This window comes from Chaetodon auriga, chromosome 16, assembly GCF_051107435.1.
Source record: "Chaetodon auriga isolate fChaAug3 chromosome 16, fChaAug3.hap1, whole genome shotgun sequence".
Lineage (NCBI taxonomy): Eukaryota > Metazoa > Chordata > Actinopteri > Chaetodontiformes > Chaetodontidae > Chaetodon > Chaetodon auriga.
In genome coordinates this window covers 8824886-8842249 of record NC_135089.1, presented here as the reverse complement: position 1 = coordinate 8842249, position 17364 = coordinate 8824886, and the positions used below count along the sequence as shown (strand labels likewise).

General features: G+C 44.7%; 1 protein-coding gene across 1 annotated transcript; it reads right to left on the bottom strand.

Moving 5' to 3' along the window:
- Positions 1-3322: 3322 nt before the first annotated feature.
- Positions 3323-9992, bottom strand: metrnla (meteorin like, glial cell differentiation regulator a). The gene is made up of 4 exons (XM_076753682.1): positions 9573-9992; positions 7501-7889; positions 4362-4421; positions 3323-4218 (listed from the first exon to the last, which is right to left on the bottom strand). The coding sequence occupies exons 1-4, from the start codon at positions 9668-9670 to the stop codon at positions 3905-3907; spliced, it is 861 nt and encodes a 286-aa protein (XP_076609797.1). The 5' UTR covers positions 9671-9992; the 3' UTR covers positions 3323-3904.
- Positions 9993-17364: the final 7372 nt, after the last annotated feature.

Below are 17364 nucleotides of genomic sequence, written 5' to 3'. Positions count from 1 at the left end.
GGCTTGTTGACCCTCGCTTCCTGACGTTACTCTGCCTGACTCAAACCGCACATGGAATTCTGCACACTTCAGAATTTAATGTTTAATTGAAAAATAAATACTACTAATACTAATACTACTTTTGAGCTACTCAAGTACAAAAATGCCTTTGTTGGGCACAATATGGATTTTTAGCCATAGTAGTGACTGTAGCAGGTCTATCAGTTGGTCCTCAACTTTTATCCAGACTAACCGTTCTTCAAAACTATTGGACTGATTGCTCTTTAATTTGGTACAGATATTGAAGGTCTCCAAGGGATGAATGAAGGCATCCCTTTAACTGTTCATCTTGCATTTGGTGCAGATAACTGCAAAACTGAGCTTTCCCTCCAGCTGTGCTTTGTGTTTAGGGCTAATTAGCTAATGTTAGCATGTTAACAGCCAAAAGATGGATGTGGTAAATGGTAGGCTACCTGTCCCTGTGAGCATGACAGCATGATGATGATTTTAGCATGCTAATGTTAGCATTCAGCCTAAAGGTAGGCTTCTTGTGCCTGTGAGCATGTCAGCATGCTGATATTAGCATGTTAATGTTAGCATTCAGCCCAAAGGTAGGCTACCTGTCCCCGTGAGCATGTTAGCATGCTCATATTAGCATACTAATGTTAGCATTCAGCCTAAAGCATCACTGTACAGCTTCACAGAGCTGCTGACTTGGTTGTAGATGCTAAGTCTTGTTTGTTTTTGTTTGATAAAGTAGGTGACATGTCTTTCACTGAACATAGTTTCTCTAGTATGATTTGAATAACAAACACAAGGATGAAACATACAGTTGATTTACAGTTGAGTAGATTTTTCATAAAACATTTTAAACATGCGATGGCTGCATTAAAGAAGTGTGTCAGGGCAGAATTGTGTCAGATTGGAGGTGTTAGGACTGCAGCTGCAGAGTGAGATGTGGCTGAGTGTGGGTGGTGGCTATCTGGCTGCTGGGGTGGTGTGTTTATGTGTGCTGGGGTTAGAGCCACGTGCACAGTGCGGGCAAACACACACACACACACACACACACACACACATACAAACACAGAGAGAGAGAAAAACCACAGAGACTCTATTGATTCCAGCTAATCAAGGCAGCAGTGCTGGGGGATGCTGCACACGCGTGTGTGTGAAGTCAACACATTCTTCACATTCCTGCACTTAGAGGCATAGAATATTAGCCAGCACACAGAGCTCACAGGCCTCTTCTCTCTGCCGGCGTCCTCCTGCTCTTTAACTCCACTGCCCCGTCTTTCTGACAAGTGACTGTGCACTTTAGTTTTCAACAGTACTCCTGTTTTTTTCTTTCTCCTCTTTAATTCCACCCACGAGATGACCATGCAGTGACTTCTGGCTGAATCACCCTTCCAGCACAAAGACTCCTCATACTCGTGTCTGGTCAAAACTGGTCTTTCTCAACTGGTGTTACAACTAAATCTGACCTCACCCATAAAGTTGCAACCGATTGCATGTGCATATGACAGTAATTGAATGAGCTACACCCAGTGACACTGGAGCCAAGTACTTTTTTTGCCTTTATCAAGTAAGTGCAGTATAAGTGACAATAGCCAGTACACAGATCTAATTACAGATAACTGTGACAGCGACACAGACCCCTTTTTATTTATCAAAAGCAATGCTGTAATTGATAAGTTAATATTATCAGTCCGATCACATTTTATCACATGGCTTATCATTTATATCATGATCTGTCTCGCAGAGGTCTGCCAGTATTAAAACTCTTCACCTTTAAGTCTTCACTGATAAAAGCCTTAAGCCTGCAACTAACAATTACTGTCATCGTCAATTAATCTGCAGATTATTGATTAATACTTGATTAATCCTTTGCTCTGTAAGCCTTTGTGCAGTGGATTAGAGTACAGAGGACACCATCAACACTTTGGACAGCGATGCAGACATTGATTATGCTGTTGGGGAATCACCTGAAGACTTGGTGCATCTGTTAGCAGCAGCTGAAGGAAGGAGAGAGGGAGGTCTGACACCCAGGACAGCTGGACCAGCAAAGAACCCAACAGCCAAGTAATGCCCACTGACCCTCCTCTTCCTCCTCCGGGGCTCCTGGTCTTAAAGCCAGAGCGAGAAGGTTCACAGTAAGGCATCGTTACCATAGAAACTCTGTTTGCATTTCCCAGTGAGCAATTCTGGGACCGCTGGCTTTCAGCTGGAATTCAGACATTCAATTCAATGCACAGCGCCGTCTGGAAAAGCAATTGTCTATACGGGGCAACTTATTGAAAGGCATTCTAGGTGCATTTCCGTTTAAGTGAAAAGGCAGACAGAAAGGGCCTCGGCCATGAACGGGATGTCATCCCAACAGGCCTGGCTCGCAGGCTGCATCATCTGGCGTGGCAGCACAGCCAAGAGCTCCAATAACCTGACTCGGTCCTTGTGTTTTTATTTGAGGTGATGAAAATGAAAAGCTTCTATTTAATCAGGGAGCCTGAGCAGAACTGTACATGCCAATCAAAATCTGGAGTGTGGTTGGAGAGTGGCGCTTTCTGCTGCGTGCCCAGTCACTGGGCTGTATTCAGGTCTGTCTTCAGTCGTCTCCCTCATACCAGGCTGCTGCGCTGGAACAAAGAGGCCTTTCACATTGACCTTGACACACGGCCACCCCCATCACCACAGGAACCAACGCAGAGGAATCCACTCCAGCTCTCTGATATCAATCTCTCTGTAGCCCTGGCAGACGGTCCCAGCTCAAGGCTGAGGTGAACCTTGGAGAGGAGGCTAATGCATATCATATGAGTGTGTTTTGATTCCAACAGAGAATGTAGAAAAAATAACCCGTTAGCACCACTGTGAATATTATATCTGATGTGAAATTACCCACAACGTCCATCTAAGTTTGGGTTTATAGAGTCAGTGTGTCAAAATAAATGAGCTTTAATAGAATTAGGGCCGAAACTAATGACTATATTCAATCGTTTGTTTGGACTACAACATAAAACATTTGTAAAAAAAAAAAAAAAGGGCTGTTCACAGTTTCCCACAGCTGAAGGAGATGTATTCAAATGTCTTTAAGTCCAAAACCCAAAAATACTCAGTTCACAGTGATATAAAAGGAGAAAAAAGCAAAGACTCAAATTAGAGAGGCTGCAAAGAGGTAATGGTCGGCTTTTTTGCTTGAAAAAAAGACATTTTCTGCTGAAAATACAGGATAATTGCTCATGGAAATCTAGTAAACATAAAATAAGACACCTGTCTCAAAAAGTTAGATTTGTCCTACTGCAAATTTCACATGTGATTTTACATGTAAACAACAACAGATATCAACGCTGTTCCAGGGAATAAAAGCTTTTATTCTCAAGGGCAAAAAAACAAGATCTTGCTTCTTTTGGTGCATTTTTTTTTTTTTTAACAATTGTACAGCCTGAAAAAACACATGAATTCAGGCATTAAATTGCGAATCTTTTTTTTAAACAAAATAAAAATAAGACGCTTTCACTTTATACATTTCTGTCATAAGAAATAACTTCAGAACTGTACATCAAGCTTTTTACAAAGCACGCAGAGCTTCAAAATATACAATGTTCATTCACATTTTATACACATAAAGTAACCAAATGGGGGTTTTGCTACATTTAAAACCTGGGAGTTCCTGGTCTGCGAAAAAAGGCAGTCCGAACACATTCCACGTTGAGTCACGTTCGGCATCGAGAGCAGAGTCCATCCAGCATGCTGCTTGGCAACATTCAGGAGCTCCGTTCTTTGTCTCCAAGGAGTCACGAGATGGCAGGAGAGGAGAGAGGCTGTGCCACGGGCCAGTCTATCAGTCTATCTCTCCTCAGCATGCACACTTGGTTCACCTCCTCCCCACCCAGTGAGGACTTGTCCTATTTCCAAGCGTGGGCAGGTAACACACTCAGTCAGTATCCACTTGACAGGGGTTGGTCCCCTGCTGCTGCGCCTCATGATACAACCGCAGGAAGTCTTTGTAGCGTGGAGCGCAGCCCATCCAGGCTTCACCAAACCTCACCGTCCCCGTGAAGAGGAACTCGCCCTCGCCAGACCTCACCCCACACTGAAGGGGCATCTTGATGTGGCCGGTCCAGCTCCGTACCCTCACGCCCCCAGATGCAAAGACCTGGGTCTTCTGTCTGTAGAGGCGACTGATCTCCACCGTGACAGACGAGTGCTCCTCCTCCTGCTCCACCTTCTTAATGCTGCCCCGTGCCACTGAAAACACCAAGCAGGAAGGCAAGATTTAGATGCTGGTAATGGCTGTATTTCATGCTACACAGAATGTTTTCATTGGACATTTCTGCACGCCATACAGCAGCGGGAAACCTATAATTCTTCCGAGCTGCATTTTAACTTACCAAAGTCATTGGTGCAGACTGCTAGAAGCATCTCAGCGTCGGTGCACGGCTGGCAGGGTGCTAAATGGAAATAAAAAAGAGGGTGGATGAGTTTTGGAGGCAAATTTTGGGAAAGCACTACAAACAAAAATAGGAAGTGCATGATTTCTTTTGCACGCCCGGTCCTGCAGCATGATAAAAAACTCTTTGACAACGTTTCAGTTAAGTACCACTTGCACGCAACTGCCTTTGGGCCAGCCACGTTAGAGTATGTGCTCCTCACACACACACACACACACACACACACACACACACACACACACACACACACACAGAAACTCCCAACTGGGGTCACAGTGATTTCCATTCCCACAGATGATTATTTATTTACAAAGACGGCAGGGCAGTATTCAGCTGTCACGAGCTTGGGGTTTAACACCAACCAGAGCTGGGCATGCTGCTGACGGTAAAAAAAAAAAAAACCTGATGAGTGTTTAGTGCTCTTGGGGGCAGGAGGAACCCACTTGATACTCCATGACAAACAAGGACCAGATGAAAAGGATACAAAGGCTACATCTTTGACCTGAGCTCTGTTAGCCCTTCAGCAGGCCTGCTGGGACTGAAACAGCCAGTCTCAATACTCACATCAAGTGCAGTTTTTAGCAGCCGTAAAAGTGAAAATCACTTCAGAAAACGGGGGCAGATTTGACAAAATTACACAAAAAGCTCCCATATTATCCCATTTTGTCTGGAACAATTAAGGGAAGCCAAGAGAGGACGTGCTCTCACATCCACAGGGCAAATAACTGGCTGTAAAAAAAAGTGAAATAGCCTCTACAAAGTACTTGAAGAGCCTACCCCAGGCTAAATTTCACCTATGACTGGTGGCAAGCTGCAACTCAGCCTGCCCACAACCAGAGTGCTTTATAGGAAGCGAAAGAGCCTTAAATGAGAGCAGTCAAGTCGATGATTAGTTGACTCAGGTGGTCCTGTGGCTAGCCTGACCAGAACGCCTTTATTAGCCCTAGATCTGCTGTGGTTTCAGCGGCACACAGGGGCAGGTGGACACAGGAGGATGGGGGTGGGCGGCAGAGGGAGAGGTGTCGAGTCAGCAGTTGGCTGAGGGTGGGGAGGCAGTGGGTTTCCATCCATAAAATCAAAGGAGGAATGATTAAAACTGTTAATTCAGGTGGATTTGGTGCACCGGAAACCACCCTGGTTTACAGAGTCTGGTCATAAATCAGAAAAATAATCTAGTTGAGAAATGATGCATCCTGGGAACAAATATGCAGACCCTGAAATAAGCCCAAAAACAGAGATGTGACATCTTTAGGAGCAGAGCTGGAGCTTATTTTGAGCTGTCCGAAGTTGAGGGTGAGGGGTGAGGCATGTCTTAGGTCAGCTTGTGTAGCAACACGAGGCGCTGCCTGCATCACCAGAGAGGTCAGAGGGCAAACAGCCACAAGCTCGGGCGGCTTAAGAACAGCTGGAGAGCCGGGACGCTTCAGAGGGGCCGACCTCCCCCCTGAGCGGAGTGCAAAGGCCCTTTGAAGTGAGCCTACGTGCTGCCATAGCATCAGCGTGGCCTAAACCCGGGGGTGTTTTCTCTTTCCTCCGCAGCAGAGCCGAGCGGGGCTCACATGTCAGACATGAAACAGAACCACAGGAATGGGCTGAGAGCCGAGTCAGCATCTCTCTCTGGCCCGTGCACATGCAGCGCCACTCTGATCAGAACCACTTCACAGGGCCGGAGAGGGATGAGGGATGGGATGAGTGGTGAAGAGAGGGGGCGGGGGGGGCGGAGGGACACGATACAGTGTCCCTGCAACATCTGGGCCCTGATGCATTCCTCTGTAATGGAGCACAACTTGCTAATACCACTCGCCACTGGCGAAAACCACTTCAAACAGCCGGGAAGAGAGAGGGAAGATATATGACGGGGAGGGTAATGAAAAGGCAAATACTGGAATGATAAATAGACAAGAAAGAAGAGGTAGGAAATAGTGAGACAGAGGGGAAGAATAATTTAAGTGAGCTGAAAGGCAGGCCGAGGGAGTGTCAGCGAGAGAAGAAGCAGTGGGGGGAAAAATAAGCCTATATGCTCCGAGAAGGTCCTCCCAACATCTGGCTGGAGACACATTCCAGTTTGACGGTGAGCAACTCAATCCCAGCACAGCGGGTCAGAGAGAAGTGGAGAGGAAAGAAACGGAGGGGAAGGAAAAAAAGAAGATGAGAAGAAGCGAAAGGAGCAATCAATCCACCAGCCCGGGCTTCAGATGACACGAGACCTCTGTCTTTGTGAATCATCCCAGTCCTATCTCAGGCCACATCACACACCCAGATTATACTCCAGAGCTGAGCACAGCACACTAATGTGGTCAAAACAACTCCGAGCTCGCTCCTCTACATTTAACCCGCTCCCTCTGTCCGCCGTGCCAGATAATGACGCAGGATGTGGATACGTGAACCCAGAGAGCCGTAAAAACAGATGTGGGCCTGATACTGCTCAGATTGTGCTTTAGGTGGAAAAAAACACAGTTGCTAGCACAGTTGCGCAGCTTGAAACTGTGCAGGTTTGGCAGGTACGCAGCGTGAAAATAGACGGCTGTTTTTCAGTGGAGGCCCTCTGTTTGACTGTGCCCCTCCACACACAAGCCACGCCACCCCACCCACCCCCAGAGCCAAAAACAAACAAAAAAAAAAAACAGGTTAGAGCCAAGTCAGATCAAGCACGGAGAGTTGTGAAATGAGCTCAGATATGAAGATCTCGTCCTAAAAAACACAAGTTCAACAAAGACCTGAAGGCTTCACATTCTGAAGTTTCGATCCTTGCTGCGAAATAAATTCTCCCAAAACCAAAACGCACAGACGGCGCGACCGGAGAAATGGACTTTGGCTTCAGTATTAGCAGCGTGCTGGAGCAAATGTTGAGTTTCCTACTGTTAGAGTCCAACTTAATAAAAGTTTCCACCAGTAGATGGCTGCATTCAGTGCGCAGCACACACCGCAGGGACAAAGCACAAAGGAACCCAGTCCTACAGGGAATCAATCAAAAGGCTGTAGACCTTCATAATGGAGACTCAGAGGAAACACAAGACTAAACTGCGTGTTTGCTGCTGTTACTGTGCTGTAGAAGCAGCATAATGGACATGCATCTTACCCCCCAGTGCCTTTGCCTCTGCTCCCAGCCTGTCGCTGACCAGCTCGTACTGGAACGCCGTGATGCGGCGGCTGATGTCCATGTGAGGGACGGCCTCGATGAAGAGCGCCCCCTCCCGGATACCGAAGCACTGCACCTTGCCCTGAGCCTGGTCCTGCTCGCGCAGCAGCAGCCGCAGCTTGCCATTGCGGTCCAGGTAGATGTTGGTGCCTTTGGAGTCTGCGGAGGGTTTGATGCAGACGGAGAGGCGGGCGGCGGCAGAGGAGACCGTGTTGGGTCGGAGGTTGACAATGATGGCTCCCGTGGGATAGAGCCACTCCAGAGAGCCCTGGGAGCAACGCAAGTACACCTGCTCCACGTCCCTGGCGTGGCCTTCATGAGTCAGACCGCTGGAAGAGAAGAAGAGCAGACATGAACATCTGAAGAGAGGCGTCGTGAGGAAAGTGTACAAGCACAGAAACCAAAAAACGTGAAAGCTTTCTTTGTGGAGATGTGTTTTTCAAACTCCTCCTGAACCCTTTTACTCTTTAATGCAGCATAAAGGGGATTATTCAGTAATCCAAAAATGATTTTCTGGTCATTTATACCCCTAGTTAACTGACCAAGGTTAAGACCTCTGGCAGACTTTGAGGACATGAGACCACATTCCTCCTGAAGCATTAAAGGCCGTCTGCGCGCAAGACTGGCTGCATGACCAGTCACGAGCCGGAGCAGCCAAAATGACCTCAGCTCCAACACACACTCCCTCCCCATACCACATTGTTCCTCCCTGAGCTTTGGCAAAACGCACCACTGGCACGCTGCCTTTGGGAAGAGTTTGGAAGCAGAAATGGATGAATGGAGGGACACAGGGGCTTCTGGGCAGACAACGGCAGCAACAGTAGCTGGGCCCGCTGCATGCAAGTGCAAATGCAGGTCACGCACCGAACCTCCCCTTGCTTTCAAGCCACCAAAGAGACTGGAAGAGACTTGTCCGGGCAGCACTTCGGACTCTGGCGCCAGCATGACCAAAGGAGTCCCTCCAGAACTTAATGCCTGGTCAGGGTTTGAAAACTCCAGGCTGTCAGTCATTCTGTGGCAAAGCCAGAGGCAGGAAGCCATCAGCAGTCTACCAGCGTGTGCATGCCAAGCTCGTGGTTTGACTCTGGGGGAGAAACGCCCAGTTTCCTGAAAATGAGATGCTGAAATTCAAATTTGCCATAGATCTAAAGTAACCCAGCTGCACATGCTGAGCATATGCAGCTGAAGCCCCCGTAACCAGGCTTTCCTCAGCACGCCTCTAATTAAGTCCCTTCTAACTTCATCACTTCTGCATGCAATTAAAGGAGATTAGTCAAGAGTCTCACTAATGAACAACAGATTATTGGTTAAGAGCTCAAAGTACAGAACAGGGCCTACCCCTCCTGACTGGAGGATGAAAAACAAAACCGCACTATTTGAGGCGCAGCTTCTCAAGTGCAAAACAGATTTCAGCAGATGTTTGATGGGAGGTGAAACTTTCCAGTGCATGAGGTTTTAGAAATATTTGAAACCATAAATACTGAAAAGCTCGAGGGAGATCTGTGCGTGTAACTCTGCGACTATTTTCAGTATGTGTGTTTTTATATGTCAGACAAGAAAAAATATTAATAATAATCCAACATCAGCATCATAACATTTGATCATCAGATGTCATAAACATTTAATTAATTCTAAGCTCATGTTATTCCAAACAGCAGACACACATCTATTAAAACACGTCGGTGAGTCTCATCTGGAAGCGATCGGGTCATTTTGTCAATTAGTCATTCATAAATTCAGCACAACCCAAAGCAAAACTCACGTGTCCGTGAAACCATTTTCATTTCATTTCCTCTCACCTTCCAGAAAAAAATGAACACGCTTCATGAGCTTGATTTCATTTGTTCTACATTTCTCTTCTGATTTCTGTCTCTGTCTCTCTGAACTCCGCTGCCTGCTCGCTCGAGTTTCGGTAACGCTCGCTCGGTACGCGTTCCTTCACACTTTCTTAAAAGCACTGTTTTAATAAATATTTTCACCCTGTGTGTCGTAAAGAGGACCGTGAAGCTCACCTGCCCTTCCAGCTGCACTGGTCGCTTGAGTATTGGCAGAAAGAAATCCGACAGAGAAGCAGGAGAGGCAGCAGGGAGGCCAGCATCGGGGTGAGCATGTTTATGTCGCGGCTCACTTCGCCTCCTCTCGGGTGAAACTATGATGAAGTCCGCCGCCGTGTTTCCAGCGACATATCGTTTCCATGTGCCCGCGGCCGGCTGCGCGCTGCTCCCCGGGGTTTCTTCTTCTATTCCCGGATGGCTCAGAGGACTAACGGCGCTGATTAACACCCGCTCGTAGCGCCCCGGTGCTGACAGCCCTCCGTAAAATGCGGACTGAGCTCAGACTCGACTCCACTCCTGCAGCCCCGATGGCTCTCCACGTCACACCCCATTCACGGCAGTCCATCACGTATGCTGCCTTCACGTGCTCAGCCGAGGCTCCGAGCTTTTATCTTCGGAGTATAGTGCGTCGCTGTGGTGGTGGTCATAAGGTTTTTATCATGCAGTGGTAGAAAAAAGGGATGCATGATTTTAATGAACTTAACAACTTATGTCAACAACATAAATATGACAGACTTTATGGCTGCTTAACATTAAACACAAATGATCCCAAACAGTTTTAATACCACCGTGTAGAAACACAGTAAATGCATTTAAGTGTTACATAAAAAAGTAAAAGTACCCAAAAGTAAAATTATGTAGAACAGTCCATTTCAGGATTGTGAAGTTCCAATGACGTCTTACTTTAACCAGTATTAATACATCATAATTTACTTGTTGATTAGATTTTGTATTGTTAATCTGAATGTGACAAGTAATTTAAATTCCTTAAAAAAAAAAAATGTAGTCAAGTAGAAAGTATATCTGAACTGTAATGGAGTAAAAAGTAGAAAGTAGCAGAAAATAGAAATCCTGTAGTTAATAATGTAGTGATGTACTTTCCACCACTACAGATCACCAATTAAGCTTTATTAAAAATGAAGATTTGTTCTTGTTTGCTGGTTTTTTGTTTTGTTTGTGTGGTCTTGACGGTTATTTATACACCAACTGTGCCAACTGTACGTTATTTGTTTACTTCAAATACAAAAAAGTAACTTTTTACTTTGTCATTTAGAAAAATAATTATTTTGTGATCACATCATAACAGGAAAGATGTTTTGTGTTGAGTGTGTAATTATTTTGTGAAAGGGATATTTAAAAATAGGTTAATATGCCTTCTGTGGCATTATTAAATAAGTTGAGTGACATTTCAGTGATTTAATCGTGACAGAAATTTCGTACCTTCCCATTAATTTGCTGGGATGTGTTGAGACGACAACAAGTTAGAAAGTTCCGACAGCCCCTGAAGTAAGCATATAAGTAAAGACTTTTAACAGCAGCCCTATATGCTCACTTTTTTTTTTAGGGAAAATAAATATTTTTAATTTTACATTTTAAATAATTAGCATTATTCCTAAATTAATAAGAGGCTTCCACGAGCCTTTTCACCCACTTTTCTAAAGTTAATGAAGTCAAATGAGGGGAAATGAAAAGAAGTAGAAGAAGAATTTGTTAAGATCAGCTTGATTGGTAAATGGATTCAATGTAGCTCCTATCATTATCACAGCATCATTATCACAGCGAGCTTTCTGTTAAATCAAGCAGGATCTTATTAAAACTGCCACCAGAATAAAGCAACACTGTGTTATTGCTCAGTTTTTCTGCATTGTGCAACCAACAGTTTTCAGCAATTGCACAATAAGTTGAAATGCAAAAGCTGAAAAGTGGTGAGTGTTTATGTTATATGTTATAGACAATACATTGGCAATTAATGACCACCATAGATTTGTATTTGTCAAAAATAATGATCAAATGATGGCACAAAACATGGATCTGTAGAAATTTTACTCACTGTTTTTGAGTATATTGGCTGTTTTTATGTTCAGATGATTTCTGTCTGGACAGAGGAACCAGCTGAAATTAGAAAATGATGGTTCAGTGCTCTGGTCACAGCCCCACAAACATCTGCAAATAGCAGCCACATCAAGGAATAAATGAATGGAAGTCCTAAGTATTGGTCGAGTAAACACAACTTCACGTTGTTTTATGTGAAATAATGGAGGCTTTATATCAAAAATTCAAAATAATGACACAGTGGCTCCACGACTTAAATTTATTCTACAATAGTTCATTCATGAGTGGGAATCTGGAAAACTGTATGTCAGAAAACCACACTGTGCCTTCCAGACAGCACTCAGGTCAAAGAGTCATACAGAACAGCCAAAGACAATAATAATCATTATCAATTTACATAATTAAGTTTGACAACCGATCTATAACTTTATGACACATAAGTCCCAACCAAAGTTTGAAGACAGCGCTCTTGAGCTGTAAAGTTTACCAGCAGCTCTGTTTCCAAGCACAACAGGAGCTGCAGGGACTTGCATGGTGGCAGGGTCCGTTACCACTGGGTGCATCTGTAAACATAAACTACTCATCACTCAAGTCGTGGATCCTGGGTTTTCTTATGGAACAAGATGTTTTGTGTGTGTGTGGATGGTGTTGGGCATGGGAAAGAAACCCGTCCGACAAGGAAAACCAGAGCTGTTTGTAACTGCTACTTTTCCTCTCTGGTTTCTTAGGACTTGGGATTGGTTGTATAGCTGGCTGATGATCGACATGTCTTTATTTGGGGCCTGACATACAGGGTGTATGTCCGAGCCTGGGCCTCGTGCCATCAAAGGGCCCCACAAACCTCAGACACATGTGCATGTAGGATTTTTGATTTGACTTCAGATTGTCCCTCTCTAATAAAATTGCTCAAACTCTAAATCATCTTCCAGAAATGTACATTGAGCAACTTTTTTGGCTGGTGAGTGTGCGCTCTGTTTTCCATATAGTCCTTCCTGTATTGCAGGCTGTTTGGGAGTTATACCTTCTGTCTTCTGATGAGGTAACAGAACCGCGAGACGTGTCTGAACACGAGGTCTAAGGAAGCATCATAATGACACCTGTGCTGTTATGCCAAAGCTACACCTGTAAGAGTTTCTCAACGATGTCTGTTAATTTCCAACACTTTGTATCCCCATTCCTTGTTATGATCTAAGGTTAAAGGGCAACTCCATCCATTTTACACATTAAAGTCTGTCTCGCTCACATTTAAACTGGAGTCAAATCCCTTCACACATAAAGCTAATTCTGATTCGGACTGAGGAGAACTGCTTAGAGCAACTGCTTCACTGTCAACAGCTATTTCACTTTTTCCAGCTTTGAGAATTGAGCATACTGTGCTTATGTGTGCATAAATAATGGGACAGCAACTGTTTTGTAGTATTTAGTATGCATGCTGACATTTTCGAGTGAGCTTACAGCTCAAAACTCGAGCACAAATGATCAGTTAATCAGCAGAAAGGCAATCAACAACAATTTTGCAGCAGGATTTGCAGCTTTTCTCGGTTTAAAAAGGCTGTAAAAGGAATATCCTGGGTTTTGAACCGCCCGCCAGACATAACGAGACATTAAAAAATGTCACCTTGAATTGAGATGGGTATTAGGTTTGACATTTTACAGGCAAAACAATTATCCAGCCCTTCTCAAAGCCTGTTTAGAATGACTAAACACCCATTTCCCAAAGAAATGAATGTCTTTTAAGAAGGGTGCGTGTTATTCCAGTTGCTTGGTCACTTGCTGTTAGTGTTTGTTATTTTCCCTCTCACTGCAGCAGCTTCAAGGAAGCAGCCTCAGCTCTCACCCTCCACCTGTCAGAAGTTTCACTGGTGGTTGGAGCACGGGAAGACGGGGTGGGGGGAGAGGGAGAAAAAAACAAATCGATGACAGATAGCAGGAGACTGAAAAACAGACAGTTAATCATACAGTGCGCTCCGGTTGTTGGCTTCTGATTGAAACTTGGCAGAAGAAACATGACATTCAAAACAGAAGCAGTGAGGTGCAGCTGAAATTAAAGGATTAGGAGCATTTGGTAAATATGTGTTCTGTAGCCCGGGATAGTGAGGTAGAACACAAGTGCAGTTTAAGGCGGCAGGGAGGGAGGGGGAGGTTTGGGGGGAGGGGCGGGATTGCTTTTTTTTTTTTTTTGTCAGGCCTGTTGTCACCAAACTTTTGCTGCGTGTGACTCACTTTTATGCCCTGGGCTGGCCTCCAGGTGAAAAAGCAGTCATAAAGCAGACTGGGCTGCCGACAGGATGTGATTTTTATGTGTGTTTGCATGTACGTGTGTGTCTTCACTGTCCCTCCTCTCTGTTTTTTTCCTTAATTGTCTCACTGCGGCAAAGCAAGAAACCCATCTTGTAAAGGACTAAACAAACCTTTGTTAAGACGTTTTTTTGTGTGAGACGGCGACCAAACCCATTGTTCTCTTCTGGATTTAAAAGATAGAGTTTACTGATCTGTTTGGCTGAGCCCTTCGCTGTCTGGAGTTAATTTTCAACCACCTCCAAACCCTCAATGCTAAACCTCCTGTTCCGAGAACCAGTTTGCCAAATGCCTGAAGTGCTGCTCACTTTCAGAGCTCGTCCCAACCTGTTTCATTAAGCCTTCTATCTGGGACAGATAAAGTGTAAACTGCAGCCACACAAGCATGTCCGATATCTTGTGGTATGCACAGGCAGATTGGAAGGTGCTGATATCGTGGAGAGGCCGTCTGCCTGTCATCATCCCTCTCTGGCTCCTGTCCAAACTGTCAGACATGCAGCTGAGCTCAAACATGCATGAGCATTCCTCTTCGTAAACAGAAACCCTGTCATTTTGAAGTGCCGGCCACCGTTTCTATCTCTTCTGACACCTTGCAGGATTGTGTCAGGCTTTGTCTCTTGCTTGAGTAGCATGGTAATGAAGACAGTGTACAGCCCAGCTGCGTCTCTACCACCAGTCCTGATCGGAGGTTGTAGTGCTGGTCTTAAAGTCAATACATCCAGTCGGTGTGGAAATATGTGGGAGGAAGTGACATATTTGAAGTATGCAGCAACTGGCACGAATTCCCTGAAGTTTTTGCAAGCCAGGGAAGACAAAGCCTGCCTTTTGTTTCAGCCCTGATGGTGATGTATAGCTTGTGTGTATGTGCTTGTGGGAGAAAAAAAGCCCATTGAAATAAGAGAAAAAAGACGTGGAGAAAGCCAGAAAACGTCATGGTTCTTGCGCTGTATCTTTTGCAGGCTATGTGAGGGAGATTAGATGTTGCCACAGCTACACGCTCGAGTCCGTGTTGAATTAGCCCTTGTTGCCTCCAAGCTGTTCTCAACACCACACTATCAGCTCCTTCACATCCTTCTTTCTCTCAGCGGCATGCAGAAACCTGAGGAACTACTTGCTGAGGGCTCATAAGAAGAATTTGGGTCAGAGCTCATTTTGACACGGTTCGGGGTGAGCTAGCAGGTGGGCAGCTCTTGTGAAAGCACCACAATAAAAGTGAACTCTATCTCTGCCTTTGAATTTCACAGAGATCTGATATGGATTAGGCCTGCAGGTCCAGGTGGTTCGGAGGATTAGCCAATCAGCTACCAAACATGATGAACATCACATTGCAGGGGAAGACAGGGACCAGCGTCGGAGCTCAACTCTGACTCATTAAGGAAAGCGGAGCTGTATCGTCGCAGCGTCCTTTCTCCAGGACGACTTCCGCTCGGCAGATTAGCCTCGCTGATCTGATTCTCAAGACTTCCTGTGGAGAAAGAGCTCTGGCCCACGTCCCTCCTGTTTCTTCATGGCACTGTGACATGAGAGCTTCCTTGATGCGTACACTCATTCTTTGATTCGCTCAATCAGTCCAGGATGCGGTACACAAAAAGCTTCAGCCATTAGGCCCGCTGATGCTGGGTGACAGCCATGATAGACTCAGAGACCGTGGGGGCGGGGGGGACAAAGCTGGAGCGCTTTCCTTTGTTAATTCCTGAGTTCTGTGGCTCACACAGGGAGATCAGCTCTTTCTATCTACCCACAGAATCTGGCATCATTCCCGTGCAATGCTTTGGCGCTGACACTCTTGAGCTTTGCAGGAGAACATTTAAACATTTGACTATCAAATAATATTGATTTCACGTCAGCTGTGCCAGTCTCTGTGGTGTGTCTTTTTCCTGGAATCAAAGCAAAACAGATCTTTGTGGAGTTTTAACATTGCAGGGGACGTTGTCTGTCTTCAATCAGAGAAGCAGTCATCTGCCAGTGTGGATGAGGCTTGGTCAGACTCCCTGGGCCTTTTCGATTGACGAGTGAGGTTATGTTTTTGGTTGTGGCTTCTTTATACTTTGAGGAGGAGATGTTTGAGGAGATATCTCCTAACTTTCCCACGTGTGCTTTTGGAGGTCTGCGTTTTTAACCCAAATATTAACAAAAGACAGAGACAACTGCAGCAGTGGAAGGTAACTAAGTACATTTACTCAAGTACTGCACTATGCACTTGAGTACTGTAACATTCTTATCTGACAGCTTTAGTTACTTTGCAGATTTTACATCCTGCACACACTGCAGGATGTAAAATGTTGTAGTTTGAGTTTTATTCTTTGAGTCATATACTGACCTGCCAGTGTGGCAAGACGATTTCAACCTGTTTTAAAGGAAGTCGAATGGCTTTGTGACTCTTCTCGAATAAGGGGGGAATAATCCTTTGTTCTTCTTCAACTTTTCTCAGGATTCTTACACTTTTTTAAAAAGTTGATGAAACAAGTTGATTTCTGTCTGAAACAACAGAAAAAACTGGCAAATATTCTCACTCATGGGGAAAAAATACTCATAGAACTCAATATGTTTTTTTTTTTTTACAGTGAAAAACACGACATGATCATCATATTAACTAGTTAAAATGAGCTCCATCTTTACCAGCATTAGCATTAAGATGCAGCTTGTGTGTAAGGAGCACTTTTACTTTTGATATCATGTTTCTGTGCATTTACTTAAGTAAAGCTTGGGTGCATGATTTTTACTTGTAGTGGAGTATTTTTACACTTTGGTATTGATACTTTCACTCAAGTAAAAGGTCTGAATTCTTCTTCCACCACTGCACAGCTGACACAGCGCACCAACAAGCACAAATCACACTAACAATCTCATTTGTTTACACAGGGCAAGTGAACAAGAAAAGGAAATGGAGGAGAGGAGAACAGTTGGCCTATTGTGCTCATTCGCATGCAAAGTTTTATTTTAGCACATGGTTTGCCTGGAGAAACAAACAATTAAGGACATAACAATCTGTCAGATCTTGGTATTAACTAAGCATGATGGCTCTTCGTGGAAATTGTGACCCAGTGGTCTGGTTCTTGGAGGACACATACAGAGGGGTCTTTAGATCCTCTGGCACCCCTCTGAATGGATCTCATTCTGCCTGCAAGAGCTGGATTTTAGAAACCCAGAGTTCTGTCGGTGGTTTGTTCAGCTCTGAAGATGAAACTCGCCTCATCTGCTGATTCATCCCAGAATCAGGACAGTTTGTGAAATAGTCATTTTAACCCAAAACACAAAATGTTTCTCAAACTGCATATTTATTGCAAAGCATTATTGCAAAGTTAATCACTGACTAAGAAAGACGGTGAATGTGTCTGAAAAAATGGGAAATTTTGCATCCATGTACACAAACTGTTTAGTTTCAAATTGGTGACTATCTGACAAACTGCCATGAGACTGTGTGAGTCTGATTCACTAGCTGGTGACAGCCATGGCCACAGGTGGTGGGGGGTGGTAGGTTCATGGGAAAGGTAGGGGTCAGGAAGAACCATACAAGGGTCAACGAGGAAGACAAAGAGTCCATGTTTGGGGCTGTTCACAGGCAAAATCATACAGACTCTGATGTATTCTCACTAGTAGCAATTGTACCATCCAACTA